Source organism: Zosterops lateralis (genome assembly GCF_965231275.1).
Source record: "Zosterops lateralis genome assembly, chromosome: 22".
Classification (NCBI taxonomy): Eukaryota; Metazoa; Chordata; class Aves; order Passeriformes; family Zosteropidae; genus Zosterops; species Zosterops lateralis.
In genome coordinates this window covers 1,640,600-1,661,533 of record NC_139782.1, presented here as the reverse complement: position 1 = coordinate 1,661,533, position 20,934 = coordinate 1,640,600, and the positions used below count along the sequence as shown (strand labels likewise).

General features: G+C 54.4%; 2 protein-coding genes across 2 annotated transcripts; both read left to right on the top strand.

The window, feature by feature from the left end:
• The first annotated feature begins 779 nt into the window (after nt 1–779).
• On the top strand, nt 780–4,976 carry MUL1 (mitochondrial E3 ubiquitin protein ligase 1). Its single transcript, XM_083876962.1, has 4 exons — nt 780–902; nt 1,004–1,091; nt 2,552–2,672; nt 3,664–4,976. Exons 1-4 carry the CDS (start codon nt 783–785, stop codon nt 4,382–4,384), a joined length of 1,050 nt encoding a protein of 349 aa, XP_083733088.1. The 5' UTR covers nt 780–782; the 3' UTR covers nt 4,385–4,976.
• Nucleotides 4,977–8,308: 3,332 nt separating this feature from the next.
• Nucleotides 8,309–10,710, top strand: CAMK2N1 (calcium/calmodulin dependent protein kinase II inhibitor 1; the record flags this gene model as incomplete). The annotated part of the gene is made up of 2 exons (XM_083876936.1): nt 8,309–8,468; nt 9,241–10,710. 2 exons carry the CDS (start codon nt 8,309–8,311, stop codon nt 9,309–9,311), a joined length of 231 nt encoding a protein of 76 aa, XP_083733062.1. The 3' UTR covers nt 9,312–10,710.
• Between the last annotated feature and the right edge of the window lie 10,224 nt (nt 10,711–20,934).

The following is a 20,934-nucleotide window of genomic DNA, read 5'->3' as shown; positions in this document are numbered from 1 at the left end:
AGGAGATGGGGGGTGGAGGTGGGGGTGTCAGCAGGGACCTGTCCCCCTGCCATGGCCCTTCTTGTGGCGGGGGAAAAGGACCCTGCAATGGGGGACTGGGGGCTGCATCCTGAGGCTGAACCCTCACAGTGGGGGGACCATGTGGTGCTGCTGCCCCACAGCCCAGTGAGGGGGAGTAATCCCTTCCCCAAGGTGCTCTATGGCTGGGATTTGGGGAGATATCCCCTTTCAGCCATGCGGGGGTAGGCTTTGGTCTGACCACTGCCCCCCAAACGTAGCAGGAGGGTGAGATTTGGCTTGTCCTCCAACTCCCAGGGGGGTACGGGGGATGCTCCCCCATCCCGCACCCGGGGCATTAGGATTTAGGGCAGCTGCTAAGATGGTAAGGGATGGCTGGGATTTGGGCTAATCTCCCCTCAGATACTGTTGAGGCTGGAGTTTGATGTCCCCCCCAGACCCCAGGGTGGAGGCGGGGATAAAGGGGTGGGGAGGCTGCGACCTGTCCCGCCTCCCCCAAACTCCCACGGAAGGGGATTATTCCCCTAAAGCTCCGTGGGGCCGGGACCTGACCCGCCTCTCCTGACCCGCAGCCTCTCTCGGGGGGTAGTTTGTGTCACCCCCGCACCCCGACCCGGCTTTGCGGAGCCCCCACAGCCCCGGCCCGGCCCTGGCGGACCCCCCGTCTCTATGGCGGGACTGCGGCTGCCAGAGCGCCCTCGTGACGTCATCACCGCGCGCCGGCGCGGCGGGCGGTTGCCGCGGTGACGGCGGGCCCGGTGGCCATGGAGGGCGGCGGGCGGCCTTCAGCCACACAGGCCGTGCTCTTGGCCGCCAGCACCGCCGTCACCGCCCTGCTCTACTCCGTCTACCGGCAGAAGGCCCGCGTGGCCCGCGGGCTCGAGGTGGGTTCGAGGGGCGCGGCGGGGGGAGTGCCTGGGCCCGATCCCCGAGCCCGCGGCCTGGTGGCGCCGGCTGAGCCGCGGCCTCTGTTCGCTCCCCGCAGGGCGCCAGGAGGGTCCGGCTGGACGGGGACCTGCGAGCCGTGCTGCTGGAGGCGCCCGGGCGCTGCGTGCCCTATGCCGTCATAGAAGGTAGGGCTGTGCCAGGAAGATTAATCCGCAAACACCGAAGGTTTATGTCCAAAAAGGACACAGAGGGGTCCTGTCACTTTATTCGAATAAAGGGAGAGGTCGTGGCCGTTTCCCATGGGGCCTCTCAAATTACTAGAGAACGCAGCCTCCTTTTTATCCTTAATTCCCGGGCGCATTTCCCTCTCTCTTTCCCCATTGGCTGAGGTGGTTGAGAGGTAAAGAGTTCCCGAAATGCTCAATACCCGCTTCTAACGTATAACCCCACCCCCTCCCATCCTTTTCCTTGTGTCGGTCACTGGAATTCCTATGGAATTTATCGTTCTTCCCGTTGTGAAAAACGAGATTTACTTTTTTGGTAGAATTTGAAAGGTTTAATAAAAAAACAATAGGAGACAGAGATAAAGCAAAGAGTTAAAAACAGCCGGGTGCTCGGCATTTAGCTAAGAGTACATTGTTATCTTCGGAGATACCTCTTAAATATCTGTTCTATTACATCATCCTGTTGCATATTCATGTTTTCCCACAACTAGTTTCCATATTCCAGGAACTGTTTTGCATGGCCACTCCTTGGATCTGCCTTTTTAGAGCATGTGTGGGTTTTGGTTGTGGTTTTAATCCATTCTTTTTATCTCTCTTACTCTGGGCCTTGATCTGTACTTTCTTCAGACAGCAGATGCTGATATTTGGCATTTTAATAGCAAGGTCTTCATCACGTTTTACTGGATGTTATCCTGACTAAACAGACAGTTTGCTTATAATTATATCAGTTATTACTACTACCATGTTTAGGTTTTTGTTAATAGCAGAAATAAAAGCAAAGTTATTTTAACATTATACATGTAGCATTCATCTTAATATTTGCAAAAAGCCAACAATATAATTTGTATTTATGTATTTGTTTATAACACCGTTGTTTCTTTTGTCTCTCAGTATCTGTTTTTATCTACCAGTGGACCCACAGTTTATTTGTAAATACAAATCCCTCATTCCTTTCAAACAGGACCTGAAGTTTGGTGCCCCAAACAGGGGTGGGGGGCACATCCCACCCCAGAGCTGCTCCTCACTGGGGATTTCATCAGGACCCATCAGGTCACATCCCCCCTCCAAGCAGCCACAGAGTCCTGACAGCAGAAAACATGGGCCTTTTGCCCCCATCTTGGAATTCTACAATGGTTTTAGTTGAAAGAGACCTTAAAGCTCATCAAGGGGCAGGAACACCTTTCACTGTCCCAGGTGCTCCCAGCCCCATCCAGCCTGGCCTTGGGCACTTCCAGGGATCCAGGGGCAGCCACAGCTTCTCTGGGCCCCCTGTGCCAGGGCCTCCCCACCTCACAGGGAAGGATTTCTCCCCAGCAGCCCATGGAGAGCTGTCAGTATGGATCCATTCCCCTTGTCCTGCCCCTTCCTGCCCAGGGTTGGTTTGAGCAGCAGCTCAGCTGCCCCTTGGCCTCCCGTTCCAGGTGTGGTGCGCTCGGTGAAGGAGACCCTGAGCAGTCAGTTTGTGGAGAGCTGCAAGGGGGTGGTGCAGAGGCTGACACTGCAGGAGCACAAGATGGTGTGGAACAGAACCACCCACCTCTGGTATGTGCCTGGTACCCCCAAACACCCGGGGTGTCCTGGGGGGGGTCTGACACCCTGAAATGGCCTCAGGGATGGTCAGAGTGACCAAATGCCTCAGAGATGGGGCCCAGAGTAGCCCCCACAGTGACAGCTGCCATAGTGGGGGGTGTTTGGCTGATTTTAGGGCTTTCACAGAGAGGCTGGAGGAGAAGAGCACCCAACATAGGCTGAACATTGATCAGCCCCACCTCGTTACAGAGGTGGCCAGAGGATGGGGTTTCCAGAAAACCCCCCTTGCACAACAGAAATTAATTGGATTTGGGTGATCCCCACACCCAGGGGACCTGAGGAGGGTCCCAGAACTGCTGAAACAGAGCCCAGTGATGCTGTTTGATAAGCATTTGGTAACACTTATCAAATTGGTGCTCATCCTCACGGGATGGTTTGTGGCAGCTGGGAAAGCCACAGGCAGGTGAGGAGGAATTAAGTGAGGATGGGGGAAGCCCCACGACTTGTGGAGCACTGAGTGAGGGTGGAGTGGCCTCGTGCACACCTGGACAGTGCCATGAGGGGAAAGGGGTTCTCCAGAGACTCCCATCAAAACTCCACTCGGGGCATGTCCCATCTGGAAGTCCCCAAAACCAGCAGGTCATCCCAGGCTGTGTTTCCCTGTCACTAGAGGACACAAAAAGAACCACACTCACCCATCAGGATGTGAGATGAGAAAGAAGGGAAGTTTATTTGGGGATCTCGACTTACATAGTCTTTGGGATTTGGTCAAGGATTGGGGGATGAGAGTAACACCTCTCTGACCCCAGTGGTCAGCTGGGAAGTCAATCAATTTGTCCTTCCCCCTGGAAAGGAATGCATGTTTACAAAATATCAGTCTTTGTTTTTGTTACAAGCATGAGAACGCCAGTACAAAAATGTAAAAACATCAGAAGGCTAAAAAATCAGGGCGACATTTCCCGTCAGGGGAAGTCAGTTCACTTCCCCCTGTCTCCCTCTCCAGGAATGACTATGAGAAGATCATCCACCAGAGAACCAACACCACCCCCTTCGACCTGGTCCCCGCTGAGGACGGCGCCAGTGTCACCGTGCGGGTGATGAAGCCCCTGGAGGCCGCTGAGCTCAGCCTGGAGACGGTGTATGAGAAATTCCACCCCTCCGTCCAGTCCTTCACCGACGTCATCGGCCACTACATCAGCGGGGAGCGCCCCAAGGGAATCCAGGAGACGGAGCAGATGCTGAAGGTGGGCACGGCCCTGACCGGGGTGGGAGAGCTGGTCCTGGACAACGCCACCATCAAGCTGCAGCCCCCGAAGCAGGGCATGCCCTACTACCTGAGCTCCCTGGATTTCGAGTCCCTGCTGCAGAAACAGGAGTCCAGCGTCCGCTTTTGGAAAATCCTGACGGTCGTTTCCGGCTTTGCCACCTGCGCCGTGCTCTTCTTCCTCCTGCGGAGGCAGTACCGGCACCACCGCGAGAGGCAGCACCTCCGGCAGATGCAGGAGGAGTTCCGGCAGGCCCAGGAGCGCCTCATGAACACGGAGGGAGGGGAGGTGCCCAAAAACGCCTGCGTGGTCTGCTTGAGCAGCACCAAATCCTGCGTTTTCCTGGAGTGTGGCCACGTCTGCTCTTGCCACGAGTGCTACCAGGCTCTTCCCAACCCCAAGAAGTGCCCAATCTGCAGGCAGGGCATCACCAGGGTGGTTCCCTTGTACAACAGTTAATTTTTTTTGTGATTTTTTTCTGGGGGGAGATTTTGGATTTAAAGCTGCTGCTGGCAAAGGGGTTTTGTCGCCTCGCTGCTTGGGTAGTGGATTTTGGGGAAGGGGAGGGGGCTTGAGGTGCTTCAGCAGGGGACAAAGCTGAGTCTGCAAAGGTGACTCTGCAGCTGCTCAGGGCTCGCACTGTGCTTGAGGTGTTTTTGAGAGAGATGATTCCTTGCAAAGGTTGAGGTGCTTGAGGAAGAGATGCAGCTTGAAGCTCTTCTGTTAAGGTTTGAACTCACAGGGTTTATGTTTATGGCAGGGTTACAGAGCCTGCAGCCCCTTACCCAGCTGATAAAAACATGGAGAAAACAAAATTAAAATGCATTTAATGGTTCTGAGGGGCTGCAGAATTCCTGTGAGGTTTCCAGAGGGCTGCAAGGCCTCTGGGCAGGAGGGGCTGTTGGAGAGCTTGTACCAGGGGGTGTGAACACAGGTAATCTTGGTCACACCAGGATGTGAGGATGAGGATGTGAGAATGCTGTGGCTGATGGCTGATGGCTGTGCTTGGCTTGGCATAGCAAACAGGGTGTGAAGTAATAAAATAGGACAAAAAGTGTGTCTGTGTGGGATTATTCCATGGGAGTGATGAGGTTTGTCCTCCCTGAGGTGGACACGGTGAGCCTGGGTCATCCCAAGCCATGATGGAGGTTGGCTGAAGGGGAGAACCCGTACCCACTGCCCTGGACATGACAGTCACTGCTGTCCCCTCATGACACAAGTAGTGCCAAACCCCCAAACTGACACAAAAAAAGGAGAATTCCCTTACCTGACACTCCTATTTTGCCATAAATCCCATATGCACCTGTTACTTCTGCCCTTAGAGGGGCAACACGTTGTGACGTGGATGTGGACTCTCACAGAGGACACCAGGCAGTAGCAGGGTTAAACACGGAAGGCTTTTTATTATTTGATTCCAATTCTACTTATATACACTTTTTACAAAGGGCCCAGATTGGCCCAAGGAGGTTACAACCTCCTGACTCCATTGGTCACTATGACCATTAGTTAAATTCTTCTCTCAGAAAACAACTATGCAAAACATACAGATAAGTTTTAAGAATACGATATTGTTTACATGAAGCAGCGTGAGAAAGCTGCTGCAAAGGTTCAAACACTCGAAAGTAAGAAAGTTAGGGGTGACATGCACCCAAGTGGGTTAATGGACCCAAAGTGCTGCTGCAATTAACATTTGCTGGGGACGACAATTAGGGAAACATTCATGAGGAATGAGGGAGCTTCAAGTCGGAACAGATGAAAACCCCAAGACTGAGGCAGCCCCTGAGCACCTCTGCTCCATCTGATGCCTGTGGCAGGCAGAGCCCTTCACATCCCTCAGGCACTTTTAAAAACAAACATTCCATCGACTGGCATTTAAAACCCCCTGAATTTAACAGTGAAAACTGTTATAAACGCAACGGCAAAAATCGGATTAACAAAGAAACAATTTATTAATAAAACTATCCCAATCACCGATAAAAAGAGAAAACCACAAAAGGATTCACAGCGCAGCGCGGGTGGATGAGGGGACCACACTCTAAAGCACAGTTTTCCCAAATCCACACGGAGCAGGTCGCAGCTCACAGTTTGGGGGTTTTATAGGGGTTTTCATGTCCCAAGGCAGAACAGGTGCCCAGGATAGTCCAAATAATTTTCGGATGGGCTTCCCAGATTTGTCGAACTTTGCAGACCGTATTCCGGGAAGGTCCTTTCACATGCGAATGGAGCCCGCCGGCCCATGGTTATTTTGATGTGTATTCCTCCTGTGTATTTTTCGTTTGGAGAGGAATTTCTCTGTCTGGGTGCAATGCCAATTCTTATCTGGGTTGGCTAGTGTCTTTGTTTCTTGTGATGGCCCTTGTCCTGTTCCTTTTGTCCCAGGACTGAGGATGGTGGAAACCTGGCTGGGAAAATTTTTTCTACGGACCATACCCTTTTCATATTTTATATTAACCCCAATCTAACATATCTTGCTATATTCTTTTATCACGAATTTTTACCCAATCTCATATTTATCACAAAAACGATGGGTTGTTTCCTCATTAAACATTAACCAGAGCAGGCGGGCAGTGTCCAAAGGCCATTGTGGCTGTGAGGCACAAAGCTCGGCTGGGTGTTGAGGAGCAGGTCCCTGGTTATCCCGGTGCCGGGAAAGGGCCGCGTCCCACCGGCTGTAGGTGGCAGTGGCTGCCTGCAGGGCAAGGCAGCCTGCAAAACAGAATCCCAGAGAGAACAGCCAGAACACGGCTCAAAAAGCCACACTGCAGCCCGAAAACCCAGAATACAGATTGAAACGACAGAATCCCATCTGCTGGAAGACGCGTCCCTCCCCTCCAGGGGACCAGCCACCCCAAAAAGCCCCATCCCCTCACTGGGGTCAGCAGTGGGGTCAATCCCCCTCAGACCAGTGCAGGACACGGCCTCGAGCCTCGGTGTTTTGCCCAGGAATGGAGCATCAGGCAAAGCCTAAAAATACTCCTTGGAGGGGCTGTGCTTCTCCATTACCCTTCGCCTCCTGTTTCCAAGCTTTCCCTGTGATATCTCGGGTGTAGCTGCAACCTTATGTAAGGAGCTGACAGCTCGGGGGTGGGCGGGGGTGCAGGGGAGAGGGGCTTGTGCAGCTCTGGGGGCTGAGCATTTCAGCAAACGAGGGCTTTGGAGACGGGAGCAGCCCTGGGACAGCCCAGCCCTGCCACCACCAGGCACCCTGTCCCTCCTGTGCCCCCAATTCTGCTCGGCCCCAAAATGAGCCAGGCTCCCGATTCCAGAGAAATCCTGTAACTCAGCCTTGCACAAAGGAGGTTCTTTGCTGCTGTTGCTACTGTCCTGCTCCACTTGGTGGGAGATGCACCACAGATGCTTGAACACCACAACACAGCTGTGGTCTATCCCAAAATGTTATCCCCAACCTTCCCATCACTCACTTTGCCAGGCAATAACCCCAATGACCCACCTTGTTGTGGCAACTCTGCATAGAAAACCCCATGTAAAGCTTACAGTGACTCACAGACCCGCCTGCAGGGCCCCAAGAAAGGCTCGTGGAGGGGCAAGTCCTGGGGGCTCACAGCCAAACACACCCAGTCCCCCCACCCTGCAGCCCCCCAATGGCTCTGGGCTCTGCAGGGCCCGTGTGAGGCTGTGCCCGGTGATCCTGGGAACAGGCACTGGGCTCCCCAGGGGTGTGGAGGGGTTAGTTCCAGACTCTCCAGGAGTGGCTGGAGGGGGGCCCACTCTGAACTCCCTAAACGTGTCTGTGGGGTAGTCCAGGCTCCCCAGATGCAGCTGTGGGGCAGCTCTGGGCTCCCCAAAAGTGCTGTGGGGCCACCTAAGCTCCCCGAGCATCCTTGTAGGGCAGCTCCGGACTCCCCAGGGATGCTGAGGGGCAGGCTGGGGAATACTGAGGATGAAACGGGGCAGCTCCGGGCTCCGCAGGGTGTCTGCCGGGCATCTCTGGGATCTCCAGGGATGCAGTGGGACACCTCGAGGATGCTCCAGGACAGCTCCGTGCCCCGCGGGGAGCCTGGGGGCAGGCCCGGGCTCCTCGAGGATGCTCCGCGCTCCCCGGGGACGCTGCGGGGCAGGCGGCGGGGCGGTCCCGCGGCTCCCCGGGGTGCGGGATGAACCCGCCGGGGCGGTGCCGCCGCCGGTGCCGGGGGCCGAGCCGGTCCCGCCCCGCCCCGCCCGGCCCCGCCTCCCGCTCCTCTATCGCCGCCGCCGCCGGAGCCGCCGCCGCAGCCGCGGAGCCGCGAGCAGCGCCGGCCGGGCCGGGATGTGACGGGGCGGCCGCCCCGCGCCCGCTGCGCCGCTGCCCCGGGCCCGCGGGCCCCGCGCCCCGGGAGGCTGTCGGGGGGCGGCGGCGGCGGCGGGTCCCCCCCCGCCGCCCCCATGTCGGAGGGGCCGCCCTACGGCGAGGGGCAGCTGGCGGGGGACGCGGCCGTGGGGCAGCTGCCCTTCCCCGTTCGCCTCCGCGGCGGAGACGGGCTGCTGGCCGGAGGGCAGGGCAAGCGGCCGCCCAAGCTGGGCCAGATCGGCCGCAGCAAGAGAGGTGGGTGCCCGGGGAACGGGGCGCGCCGGGAGCGCCCGGGATGCGGGGCACGGCCCCGGGGACGCGGCGGGATGCGGCGGGTGTCCCGCGGGCTGTTCCGGACCCTCCCCGGCGGTGCGGGACACTGGGGAGCGTCCTCAGGGACGGGACAGGATCGCCGGGCTCCGTGTCCCCAGGACCTTCTCCGGGGATGCGGAGCTGGGGACGGTCCCGGGGGACGGGGTTTGGTGCACCGGGCTCCCCGAGGGGTGTTGGGCATCGTGTTCTGGGGATCGTCCTCGGGGATGGGGCATCGAGCGCCTTTTGGGGATGCAGGGCAGCGGGAAGCGTCCCCGGGGACGGGGCAGGGCGCAGCAGCCTCCCCGCAGGGTGGCAGGCAGCACGTCCCAAGGACTGTCACCGGCTGTTGGGCAGCCGGGATCGTCCCTGAGGACAGGACATTGTGCCCTGGGCATTTCCCCGGGAACAGGGCGGCAGGGACCTTCCTCAGGGACAGCGCATCATTCCCTGGGGACCATCCGCGGGGTACAGAGGGGAGGGGACCTTCCTTTGGGGACATTGCCAGGTGTCCCCAGGGCCGGGGCGGGCGGTGCTGGGGACGCTCCCTGGGGACGGGACAGGGCGCAGCGGGTCCCCTGTCGGGCGCCGTGTGGCTTTGCCAGGAGCCACACCAGGGATTTGGGACCCCTCCAACCCCCCCAGGGTGACCTTGGGCGAGGGGAGCACGGCGGCAGAAAATTCATCGCGCTTCTCGTTTCTCTCTGCTTTCCAGTGGTCATTGAAGATGACAGAATTGACGATGTGCTGCAAAACCTCTCGGAAAAGGCCCCTCCCGGTGTTTAAAGGCTCCCTGGGGACGCTGGGCTGGAGCCCGGGCTGGGCTCGGTTTACAATGGCCCCGGTGACCGGCAAGAGATAAACCCCCCAAACAGCGCAGAGACCGCCCGCAGCTCCGGGAGCGCCGCCCGCAGCCCCGGGTACATCCTGCCCTCGGGAGAGCGCGGGCCGAGCCAGAGCCCCGCCAGACATCCCAAAATGATCATAAATTAATATAGATAGAGATATATAATCGGGAAAATAGTCACCTGCTCCAAAGCCCCCCCACCCCGAGGGACGCACGGAGGAGCCGGGGCCGCTCTCCTCGGGCTGAGGATGAACCTTGTGCCGCGTTAGATCGGGGGGGGGTGAGAGGGAAGGGGAGATGGGAGGGGGGGAACAGCCCCTGGGCTCTCCCTCCGGCCAGGCTTGTTCCCAGCGGGCACCTTGTTTACATTATTTAATCTTGCAAAAATGAATCCGTGCACTTGGATGTACCACGCTATCCCCTTCTGTATGAGTTTCTTCTTTTTTTCTTCTTTTTTTTTTCTTCTTTTTTATGTTGATGTCTTTGGATGTTGGGAAATTATATAAAATAGATATATATATATATTTAATTTTAGTCACGTTTTAAGGTTCTCGAGGGGGAAAACCAAAACTTTTATAAAGGAAAGGCCTGAAGGAAGAATTGCTGGTTTATTTTTTAAAGCTTGTACTTGGTTGCTGTGAGCAAAGGGACAGATTTTATATGTCTGGGGGGTGGGGGGGATGCTCAGCTTTTCTAACTACCATGCAGTCTGTAGTGTGGGTGATCTTGGTTTTTTCTCTTTTTTTTCCCTTATATTGTGGCAGTTTCCTCTCTTTAATAGACTGTATTAAAACATATATATAAAAGAAACTATTTAATGTAATCACAAGAGTGCCAAACACTTGGAGATGCTGGAGGGCAGCGATTCCCTCCCCGAGATGAGCAGCACTCAGAGCTTTCCGCTCTTTCTAGGGCTCGGTCGATCTCTCTCGTGGGGTTTTCTCTGACTTCTCTTTTCTAATCTTTCTTTTTAACTATTTTGCATGATGTGCATAAAAACAAAAGGGGAAAAAAAGGGAGGGGGGGGAACAAAAAGCGCCTCTGGCGCCCAGGCTTGGTTCTTGTTTCTGTTTGCGATTGACTGACAGACCTCAAGGCAGGTTTTTCTTTCCTCCTTTTCTTAAATATTGTGTATGTTGCACTTTTATCCACTACACAGGGCTATTTCTGCAATGTCCGAATAAAAAGGAAAATGAAACAAAACGGAAAAAAAAATTATAAATGCGGATCTGCCGTGTTTTCCCGTGGGCTGCCAGGGCCCAGCGCCGTGAGCATCCCTCCCTGACCACCCAAATAATTCCAAAATAACTAAGGAAAACCTCCCCACCCTCTGGCACAGACCCCTGTTCATGCTGAATAGCTAATTGTAATTAATATTTATTTGTGGGATTTCTTTTTGTTTGTTTGTTTGATGGGAAAATGCTTCAGGGGCACAAATTTGAAGGAAAAATTCAGCGTTGGGTCCTGAGAGTGGCTGTTGGGGATGGGGAACAAAAGGTGGCTTCTCCTTCACTGGTGGGGAAAGCTGTAGAAATTGGGCATTTTCATTCTAGGATTGCCTCCCTTCCCCCCAAACCCCAAATCCTGGTGTTAAAAAAGGCCATTATCCCTTCTGCCCACGCCACCGAGGGCACGAGCCAACCTTTGTGCCCGGGGAACAAAAATATAATCAGGGGTGGGAAACGGGTCCAGGGGTGGGATTTTATCGCAAAGAAAATTATATATTGTAATAAAAGCAGGATGCTGCTGAGCTGGGATTTGTAAAGGATGACCTGGGGGGCAGATGGATTAATTTGGGGCAGCACAGGGATCTGCTAAACCCCATTTTGGGGGTGTGAAGGCTGCACAACGCTCCCCTCCCCACCACCTTTGCTATTTATTGCTCCATTTTTAACCCACACAAGGCTCTCCCACATCCAGGATACGATGAGGAGCTTTGCTAAATTGCTCCCTTGAAAAATCCCCAATTATTTTCATTTTTTTCCCCTGCAAGTTCAGGCCCGAGGTCACGGCTGTGCGGGTTGGACTCAGCACACACAGTTTTGGCCTCAGGATTTTCTGTGCTGGGGAACCTGCTGCACCTCCAAAGCACAAGATATCCCCCAGAAGGGAGGTTTTTTTCTGCCAAACTAATGGGTTTTGTCCCAGCCAGCATCTGGGGGCGCGCCCGGGGTGAGCAGACACAGGCAGAGGAGCAAAGCATTCCACAAGTGCCGAGGGTGCAGCTCTTGGGAGCTCGTTACACACAAACCCACGGGCTGGATGCAGCACTGGGTTCATTAAGTTTACCAAAAAAGCCCCTTTTCTGCGTAAAAACCTGGTTTCTGCGTCTGCCAAACCCAATTTCCCACTTCCTTTTATACATCAAAAGACCTCTGAGCACCTAAACCACCCTGAACCCCAGCCCCAGCTGTGGGTGCTCCAAGGGTGGAGCCCCGGGATCCCCCCCAAAAAACACACCTGGAGGCCCGGGAGAGGCCGGTAATGAACCAGAGAAAGCCCGAAGCCAGAGGGGGAAGGGAGGCTGAAAGAAGAGGAGATTCTGCTAAATTATAAAGCGCTCTTTTATATGCATCTTTCATGCACGGCACATAAATAATGGAGCAGGAGAGCCCGGCGAGCTCGAGTACGGGAGGATGCGGGATGGAGGGGCGAGGGGAGAGGGATCCGGGAGGGATGGCGGGGAAAGATGCGCCCAAGAGACCGAGGCGGGCATCCCGCACGGCCGGGAGATGGTATTCTGAAGGAGGATTTAAGGATTAAGCTGGCCCCGGGGCAGGAGTTTATTGCATACATTATTTAACAGATGGCCCAACGCAGGCGGCGGCTGCCTACGGTCTCCCCGGTGACCTTGGCTGGGAGATGCCGGAGCTCGGAAGGGGAGCCTGGTGCCATCACCGCGCTCCGGTTACACGGATCAGAGAGAAAAAAAAAATAAATTAAACTCGAATCAAACCCCAGGAGCCAGCACCCAGCAGCTCCAGAGCCAAATCCCCATGGAAACTGCAAAAATCCCCACCCAACCCTGCCCATATGGGCTGCTTGTTTTGGCAGGGGTGGGGAGGGGAGAAAAAAAAAAAAAAAAAGGAGGAAAAAATAAAACGTATAGAAAAGAGCTACTTGCAGGGTTATTTAGCAGAGGAAACTTGGCACCTTTGGAGGAGCAGGGTGAGGGAGGGACCAGAGAGGCGCCAATGTCCCAGTGACACCCAGAGCACTTGTGAGATCCCACTCCCATGCCCAAACACACCCTTTAATCCCATTTTCCCGGGGATTTTGGCGTTGGGGGAAGCTGCTAACACCGTTGCTCCTGCAGCAAAGCCAACCCTGACCGCTCACACCCAGAACCAGGGTGTGCCTTCATCCACCTCTAAAGCTGCTCGTTTTCCACAGGCTTTAAGGATCAGCCCCTGGAAGCCCCCCTGGGATGACACCAGTCCTGAGGGGCTCAGAGCAATGGACAAGGATTTGGGGGCTGGATCAGTGTCCCCACCACTCATTTCCCACATCACCTAGACAGAAACACAGGAAAAAGAAACAAAAATTGAGGGCAGTGTGTTGCAGCCAGGGCAAAGCAGAGCAGGGGGAGTGGGTGAGTCCCCCAAAGCTCTTCTCAAAAGGACACCCATGAAGCAACTGCCCAAAATAAATATTCTCTCTTTTTTTTTTTTTTTTTTTTCTTTCCCCTCCTCCATCAAAACTAGGGCATGTTAAACTAGGCCAGCACTCCTAAAGTAATTTATTTATCATGGGGGGGGGAGAAAGGAGGGACAGCACAGGCTGAAGAAGGGGATGCTCCATCCTGCCCCCAAATGCTGAGGGTTTGGGGAATAAAATGGGTCAGTTCTTCCCTCTTCCCTTGTTGAAAAATCACAATTACTCAGAAGGAAGCAGCTTTAGTGACCTTTGGTGGAGAAGACACAAAAATGGTCATTTTGACGGTATCAAACCCTTTTTGATCCATTTGCTTGACTGTTTTCACCGCTGGGGTTTGTGTTTTGTATTGTGGCCTCAGACAGAAAATACACTCTAGAAAAATGGAAAATGGAAAAATACGTGAAAGAAATTTTACCCACCTTAAAAACTTGGGGTTTTCTCCTGCTTTTTAACATAGGAATGAGAAAAACCCAGTGATGGCCCAAAATCTCTCCACACATCCCTGCCAGGGAATGGGGCTGGCCAAGAGGGATTTGGGATGCAGCACCATCCTGCTGATGCTCCCCCACCAGTCACGGCCTTGGAGCTTTTTTGGGAGCTTTACCTTTGCCTTTGAGTCTCCCCATGGGAACACTGGCTTGTGGTGGGATGGACCCCCAAAGTGCTGCTTCTTTGGGGGGCTTTGGGGGGCTTTGGGTCCCCTTCCCTGGGATCTTTGTCCCACAGCCACTAGAGGCCACTGAGGCTCTGTGCTCCCGGCTGATTAATTCAGGCAGGACATTTGGACACACATTGGCACCCAAAAATCTGAAATGGGCAAACCCACAGAGGCAGCAGAACTGGGGAAAGGCAGAGCAGAGCAGAGGGGCAGAGCAGGGCTGGCTCTGAGCTCTCTTGGTGTCTCCAGGGGACAATCCCCACGTCGGGACCCCACGGGGAATAGGGGGACTTTCCCCAAATCTGGTCAAGCCACTCAGCTGCCCAGACTTGTGCTGAGCACTAGCAGGAATTTTGTGTGTCCTAACCCAAGCTAAACATCTCCAGAGGCCAGGGAAATGCTGCCCCAGGGAAATTCTGCATCCTTCCTGGGCTCCTCAGGAATTTTATGGAGGGGTCAAGAAGACACTCCCATGATGTGGCATTCCTTACCTTGGGAATATTCTGCAAGAAAATCCCTAAATCCCTGCTGCCGCTGCCTCGGGGAGCCTGGGAGTGGAGCTGCCTGCCTCCCCAGGCTCCTCATTTTCATTTTGCCTGGAGTTATAGGATATTCTAAACAGCCGTTCCCACTTAGAAGGGAAACATCAGACATCTTCATTTACACACCGCTCCAGGTGTCAAACTGTTGCATGACAATAACAAGTGGGAGACACCTCACCCAAAAAACGAGAGAAATTCCAGCTGAAGCCAAAAGCAGCAGCAGGATGCTCAGACAAAACCCAAACCTGAGAACAGCACCAGGCTCTGCAACCCGGCCGAAGCCTTCCCAGAGAAAGAGTCAGTGTTTGGGAGGGGGATTGTAATTTTTTGGGAAGTTGGGATGCCCGTGCTGTCTCCCATTCGGGTATTTTCAGATCCTCGGTGGGCAGGTGAGAATGGCCACTGCCTTCTCAGGGCTGCCCCAGTTCCCAGCCTCACTGGCTCTGGAAGAAGATTCCCTGCCACAGATTTTTCCAAGACAATTCCTCCCCTGAGTTTCAGCAGGATGTGCCTGCGATAGCAATTGCCCTGTTAAATTCGTGCTGGTGATGCAACACCAGGAACATGAAGGAATATGAAGAATAGGAGGAATTTGGGCTCCTCTCCAGGCTACAACACCTCAATTATTAATATATATAGTATTACATTATATAATACTATATAATATTATGTAATCTATATGGTATTATATAATACATACAATAGTGTATATATATAATTTTTGCAGAGATAAATGTGACACCTGCAGGAGCCCTTTCCTTTGCAGGAATCCCACCCTGCTCACCCTCTCCCATGGGCAAAGGGCAACAAAGTGGGAATATCTTGGAGCCCCTGGAGCTTTGTGTGCACAAAACTCGAAGCATCAGCCCCTTCTCGGGGTGGGGGGAAATAAAACAAAATATAGGAAAATAACCAAACCACAAAAATAAATCCCCAAGCAGGCCATGTGACACAAGACTCTGAAATACCCGGTGGTGAGTCACGGGTGTGGAGATGGGGCTGATCCAGCTCTGACTCAGCCCGGGCAGCCGGTGCAGCCTGTTTGTGTCCCCCCCCCCCCCACAACTCCTGTTTCCCATTTTTGCTCCAAACCTGCTCAAATATAAATAAATACTCCGTGACTAAGACACACGTGGTGGGGCTCAGCCTTCAGCAGCCCCATCGAGCCCCCCGAATTCCTGATGGTTCCACAAGGGCTGGACACACCAGGATCCCACAAAAGCCAGGCCCGGGACCTTGGGAGTGTTGAAAGTGTTTTTTAAAATATGTATTTTCGGAGGAAGGAAACACACACACACACAGGAGGTTCTTGCTGATGCCACAGCAAGGAAGCACTTGGGATTTTCCAGCTAGCTCTGATTAATTAGTGCATTCTCAGCTTAGCATCGTTTTAAACACGAGGCACCAATTCCCTTGGTCACAGACAAGGGAAGCCAAGACAGAGCAGAGCGAGCCCAGGTGGGGAGAAGCCTCATTCTGACACCACATTGGAGGGCAGTGGGTGCTGGTGGAGCTGGGATGAGACTCAGTTCCTACCTGGGTGCAATCCAGTCCCAGCCCTTTCCAAGCCTCAGCATCCTACAACTCCCCAGACGGGTGGAAAACTGCTGGGTTTGGAGGAGGTGCCTTAGGAAAGCTGCCCTTGGGTTATTCCCACTGGATCTGGTCAAATGCACAGGGATGGGACACCTTAGAGCTGGGTTTAACCCCCTATGGTGTTTAACCTCCCGGGATTCTCCGGGTGGGGGTGATCCCAGCCTCATCCCAGGTTAAAGCACCACCCCTGCACTGCAGGATAAGGAAAGGCAGAAAGCGGGATCAGGATGAGACCCTGGCAGCATCCTCAGCATCCATAACCAGTTTCCATAGCAACAGGTTCGGCCCCAGATCGGCAGCGGGTGCTGGGAAGAGGAATGAGGGGGGAGCTCGGGGGGACCCCACGAGCAGCAAAAACCAGGGTTTGGCGCAGAAAATCACTTTGCACTTCACTGCCTCGGGGGCCAGGGCGGGCTGAGCCGGGCTCTGGGAGCTGTGGCCCAACACAAACCCTCCAGGACAGGGAGGGCCCTTTCAGGGAGACTGAGGAGCTGCCCCCCATCCCACCAGCCCTGCTCGGCACAGATCCCTGCCAGCCCATTCCAGGTGCATCAGCATTCCCAGTCTCATTCCCAGCTGGGAAGCCAGGAGCTCTGGCGCGCCCTTCCCCGCCTCCAGCCAGGAGCAAACAGCCCCGAGACCCCAGAGCATCCATCCCGCAGCGCTGAAGGCCGGGCAAAGGCGCACCTGGGCAAAGATCCGGGGGGAGAGCGGGATTGGGATGCTCGGGGCGTGCGGAGCCGAGGGGCCCTCGCCCCACCCCCGCGGCCCTGCCCCGCCCGCGGCACTGTTACACAAGGCTCCCGGCGCTTGCATAAGCGGCAGCAGCGTGTGCAGCTTCGGGAACCACGGCCCCGAAGCGTTGGGATGGGATCCGTGGCCGGAGTCCCATATCCCATATCCTATATCCCATATCCCATAGGTGAACCCTGTGGGGTCTGGAGCCACTCCTAAACGAGGGGACAGCTACAGGGGGACGAGTCCCCCTGTAGCAGGACTGACCCCATCCCTTCACCATCCTTGCAGTGAGACCGAAACCAGCAGGAATTCAACCCTTAACAGCTGTAAAAGGCTGCTGGAACCCCCCAATCCAGCGAGCATCCTGCACACCAGCCCAATGGCATCCAACACTCCCCTGCTGCCACCTCCAGGCCTGGAATTTGGGTTAGTCCCAAGGGAAGACCATTTCTTAAAGCCTTTTAATCAATCAGGTGCTGGGGAAGAGCCTTGCAGGGTTTGGGTTCCTGGGGAGCCTCTGTGGAGCAGAGTGAGCATCAGCCCTCAGCTCCCAGTGCAGCCCTTGGGGGAATAGGCACTGCCTCCCAACCAGCACCACATCAGCACCCAGGTGTGCCTTTGGCCAACCTCCTGGTAGTTTGGCACAGGGCAGCTCACCCTAAAACACGTTGTTGATGCCCTATAACATGTTGTTCATGCCCTAAAACACGTTGTTCATGCCCATTGCAGTGCTTTGGATTTGGCTCAGCTCCGTGGCTGTCAATGAGCAACGTGGCCAGAGAGGGTTGTAAGAACCTGCAGTGCCAACCAAGTCACCTTTCCCAAAGGATTTACACCTTTTACAGGTTTCCTTTCCAGGATTCCCAGGTGCTGTGCCTGCTGCACTGGGGCTGATGTTTTGACTCCAGCTCCTTCCCACTCCACATGTTTTCACTACTCACACCCCTTGTTTTCCTGCCTTGTACAAAGAAAGGATTAAAAACCACAACAGAAAGCTAAGAAACCCTCTAATTTAATGAGCAGAGAAGCCCACAGACATCTAGCTTGGCTTTTTAAATAAGAGCAATATCATATCTGTGTCTCGAGGAGATTTAATGATTTTAACAATTGAAAGGAACCTCCCCAAGAGGGTGCACCTGCAGGACTCCTGTGCATCCCAGCCCAGCACAAACTTCCCATGGCAAAGGTAACTTTACAGTTACAGGTGGCACAGAAAGAGAAAACCAGAAAAGGTCATTGCACAAGAGGGGCCGATTCTCCTGACTTAAATACAACTCCAAAAACCCACACTGCAAAGCCACAGGCACACCCAGAGCTGAAGCAAACACTCACCAGTGACCCTTGGACAGCAATGCTGTTTCCTTGCAGGGAAGGGGAAAAATTTCCATCCTCCTTCTCAATATAGGAAATGACTCTATGGGGACAGCAGCCACCTCAAAGGCACAACACTGGGACAACCAGCTCCGTGGCAGGGTCAGATACCCCAGCTATGCACCCACCTCTCCTCTGAGACACCCCCCAAACCTCAGCCTTCAGGATGAACAAATCCCAAAATCCCAGTGCAGCTGCCCTGGGAGGGGAAACAACACAAAAGGACACAAAGCCCCAGGTGCTCAGAGAGCTCCCAGCCCCAAGGTGAACATCCCAGAGTCACTAAACCCCATTGCTGAGGTGGTTCTCGGCAGAGGGCACTTGTGGATCCCCGCAGTGTGTGCTGAGCTGTGCTGGGGTGAAGCGGAGCCGCGGGAGGCAGCGAGGGCGATGTGTGAAATCGTGGGGCGGCCGCAGCTATTTCTGCTCCGTGTCAGCACCCACTGACAGCACCGCCCTGCGAACACAGCACAGCTCCAGGCGTCTTTTTCTTCCAAGAAATTCACCTGTACATGACTGTGCTTCCACGTTAACCCCCAGCACTGGGAGGTGTGGAGCTCGCTGGTTCTGGGTGCAAAGCTGGGGGGCTTGGGGTTGAAGCCAGCTGCTAGCACCCTAAACATCTCCGTTTAGGCTCCCAAAATTCCCTCTTATCTGATGGGCAGAAGCTTCTACAAATCCCTTCTTCCTTCTGCTCGGGGTCACTCTTTTTTCCCCCCTTAATTTCTTGGGACTTGGAGTGAGATCCAGGCAAATGCAACTGATTGTGTAACGTTTTGCTCAAAAAGCTTCTTAAACAGTCACATATTTCTATTGGATTTCCCTTGCCCTTCACTGCTGATTACTGAAGTATTTATATATAAATAGAAGCTGTCTTCCCCATAATCTGCTTGTTTCTCCTAATTAACTCAGGGTTGCTCTCCTTGGGCTGCTCAGCCCTTCGGTTTTGGGGGTGCCAGCACCCAGTGGCACTCAGTGAACCCAAATCTGCCAAATTTCTGCTGAAACTGCTTTTTTAGAAGCAAACCGCTCCTTTCCAAACTTTACGTACTCGGTATCTGCCCCATCCTCCCAACCCCCAGCTCAGGGAAGCGCTCAAATGCAATTTCTTCATCTTCCTCCCTCCTCACAAAACTTTCTCCTAATTCAAGGAACGTCTCGATTTGATAATTATTTTAATCATTATTACTCATCTTTCCCCTTTCTTCCCCCCCCCCCCCCCCAAAACTTCGTCCTGGGCCTGTCAATCACTTTAATAGCTGTTTACAACCTATCATCAAGTCTTGCATAACATCCACATGACTTCGCTCAGATGCCTCCGACACCCAAAAGCTGCCCCGGGCTCTATTTCAGGAGTGATGGAGCCCACGGCACCAACTGGCTGCATCCCCCGCCGGCGTGCCCGGGGTCCTGGGATGGGGAAAATCAAAGCCAAAGACATGCCCGAAAGCAAAACTCTTTTGTAGTTAACACAAGACAGCCCCACGCCGCTCCCCGGTCCAGGTTTTGGGGGTGAGGGTTTGTTTGGTGGGCTCAGAGCCCCTCCCCAGCATCGCGGGGATGTCGCATCCATTGGGAGGGATGGGGAGCTCAAAGCTGGATCGCAGCGGGGCCTCCCGGGGGTGCGGCCGCATCGTGGCCTCTGACCCCTCGCTCTCCTGACAGCACTGGGACACGGGCACACACCAAACACGGCAAATTCTGTCTCAAACGTCGTTTCCTCGCAGTTTTCCACCCCGTCGGCGGCGGGCGGGCGGGGGCCGGGGCAGAGGCGCAATCTGTGCCGGAGCGGCTGCCAGCCCTTTTCCCTCGGCAGGCGATGGCTGCTTGTGGGGCGGGGGGGGACACCACGGCTCTTTTTTAAGCTCTCCCGTCCTCCCCCTCTCCCTCAGGTTTCATAACCCTCCAAAGCACGAAAAGGCTCCTCCGGTTCCCGGCTAATGAGCCCCTGCGGAGGAGGAGCCGCGGCCCCGGCAGGAGGGGAGGGAAATTCGGCAGCGAAATCTCCCCAGGGCGGGTGTGACACGGAGCGGCCTCTGCGAGGTCTCGCCCTGACACCAAATTTGGCCACTTCTCTCCCCAAAACGCCCCTTGGCACGGAGCTTCGCGGGATGGGACGGCTCTCCCTTCCCCGTGCAGGCAAATATTTATTTACACAGAATAAAGGGGGTTATTTATTAAGCCACAGCTGACAACTGTATTCAAACTAATTTCTCTTAATAAGGCACTCGCGGTCACCCCGGCAACAGCACCGCAGCGCCCTTCCTTAAGGAAAATACTTAATGGGGTGAAAATGCCCTTGGATGCAAAGAGGGTGCTCTGAGAGGGCCTCAGGAGATGCCAACCCCATTCATGGGAGATCTGCTCCATCCCCGGAGGTGGAGTCCAGAGGGAGGAAATTGGGCCAGGAGTGTCTGTTTTTGGGGATACATGTATAGATACAGAGGTCACCAAAAGCAGGAGGGTGTCCGAGGGGGTCCTTGCTCGCCAAGGGGGAAATAAGGGATGGCAGAGATGTCCTGCTTTGGATTGGAAAACACAATGGCTGCTTTATTAATACCTGTAATTACAACACTAATTAAAGATGGTGTGGGATGAAGGCAGGATTTCTGCTTCCTTGCACTGACCAAGGTAACAGGTTAAACTGTGTAAAGGCAGCAGAAGATTTCTCAGCTCCATCTCTGCCTCAGAGAATGATCAAACCCATTTTCCCCTGGGTTTTAAAATCCTGGATCCATCAGTTTAACAAATGCTGTGCAATCCAGGGTTTGCAAAACACAACTCCTCACAACGTGGAGACTCCTTGTCCCCTCTGAAACCCTAAACACACACTAAATCATGATGGGGTTTTTTGGGGGGTATTTTACTGAACAGCCACACAGTGCTCCAACCAGCTGGGGTGGCTCCAGGGAAACCCACCAAGAACCCACCCCAAAACAAAGGACTCACACTGGGAAGTAGAGCAGGCTGTGATTTACTGGGACAACAACACCTGTGCAA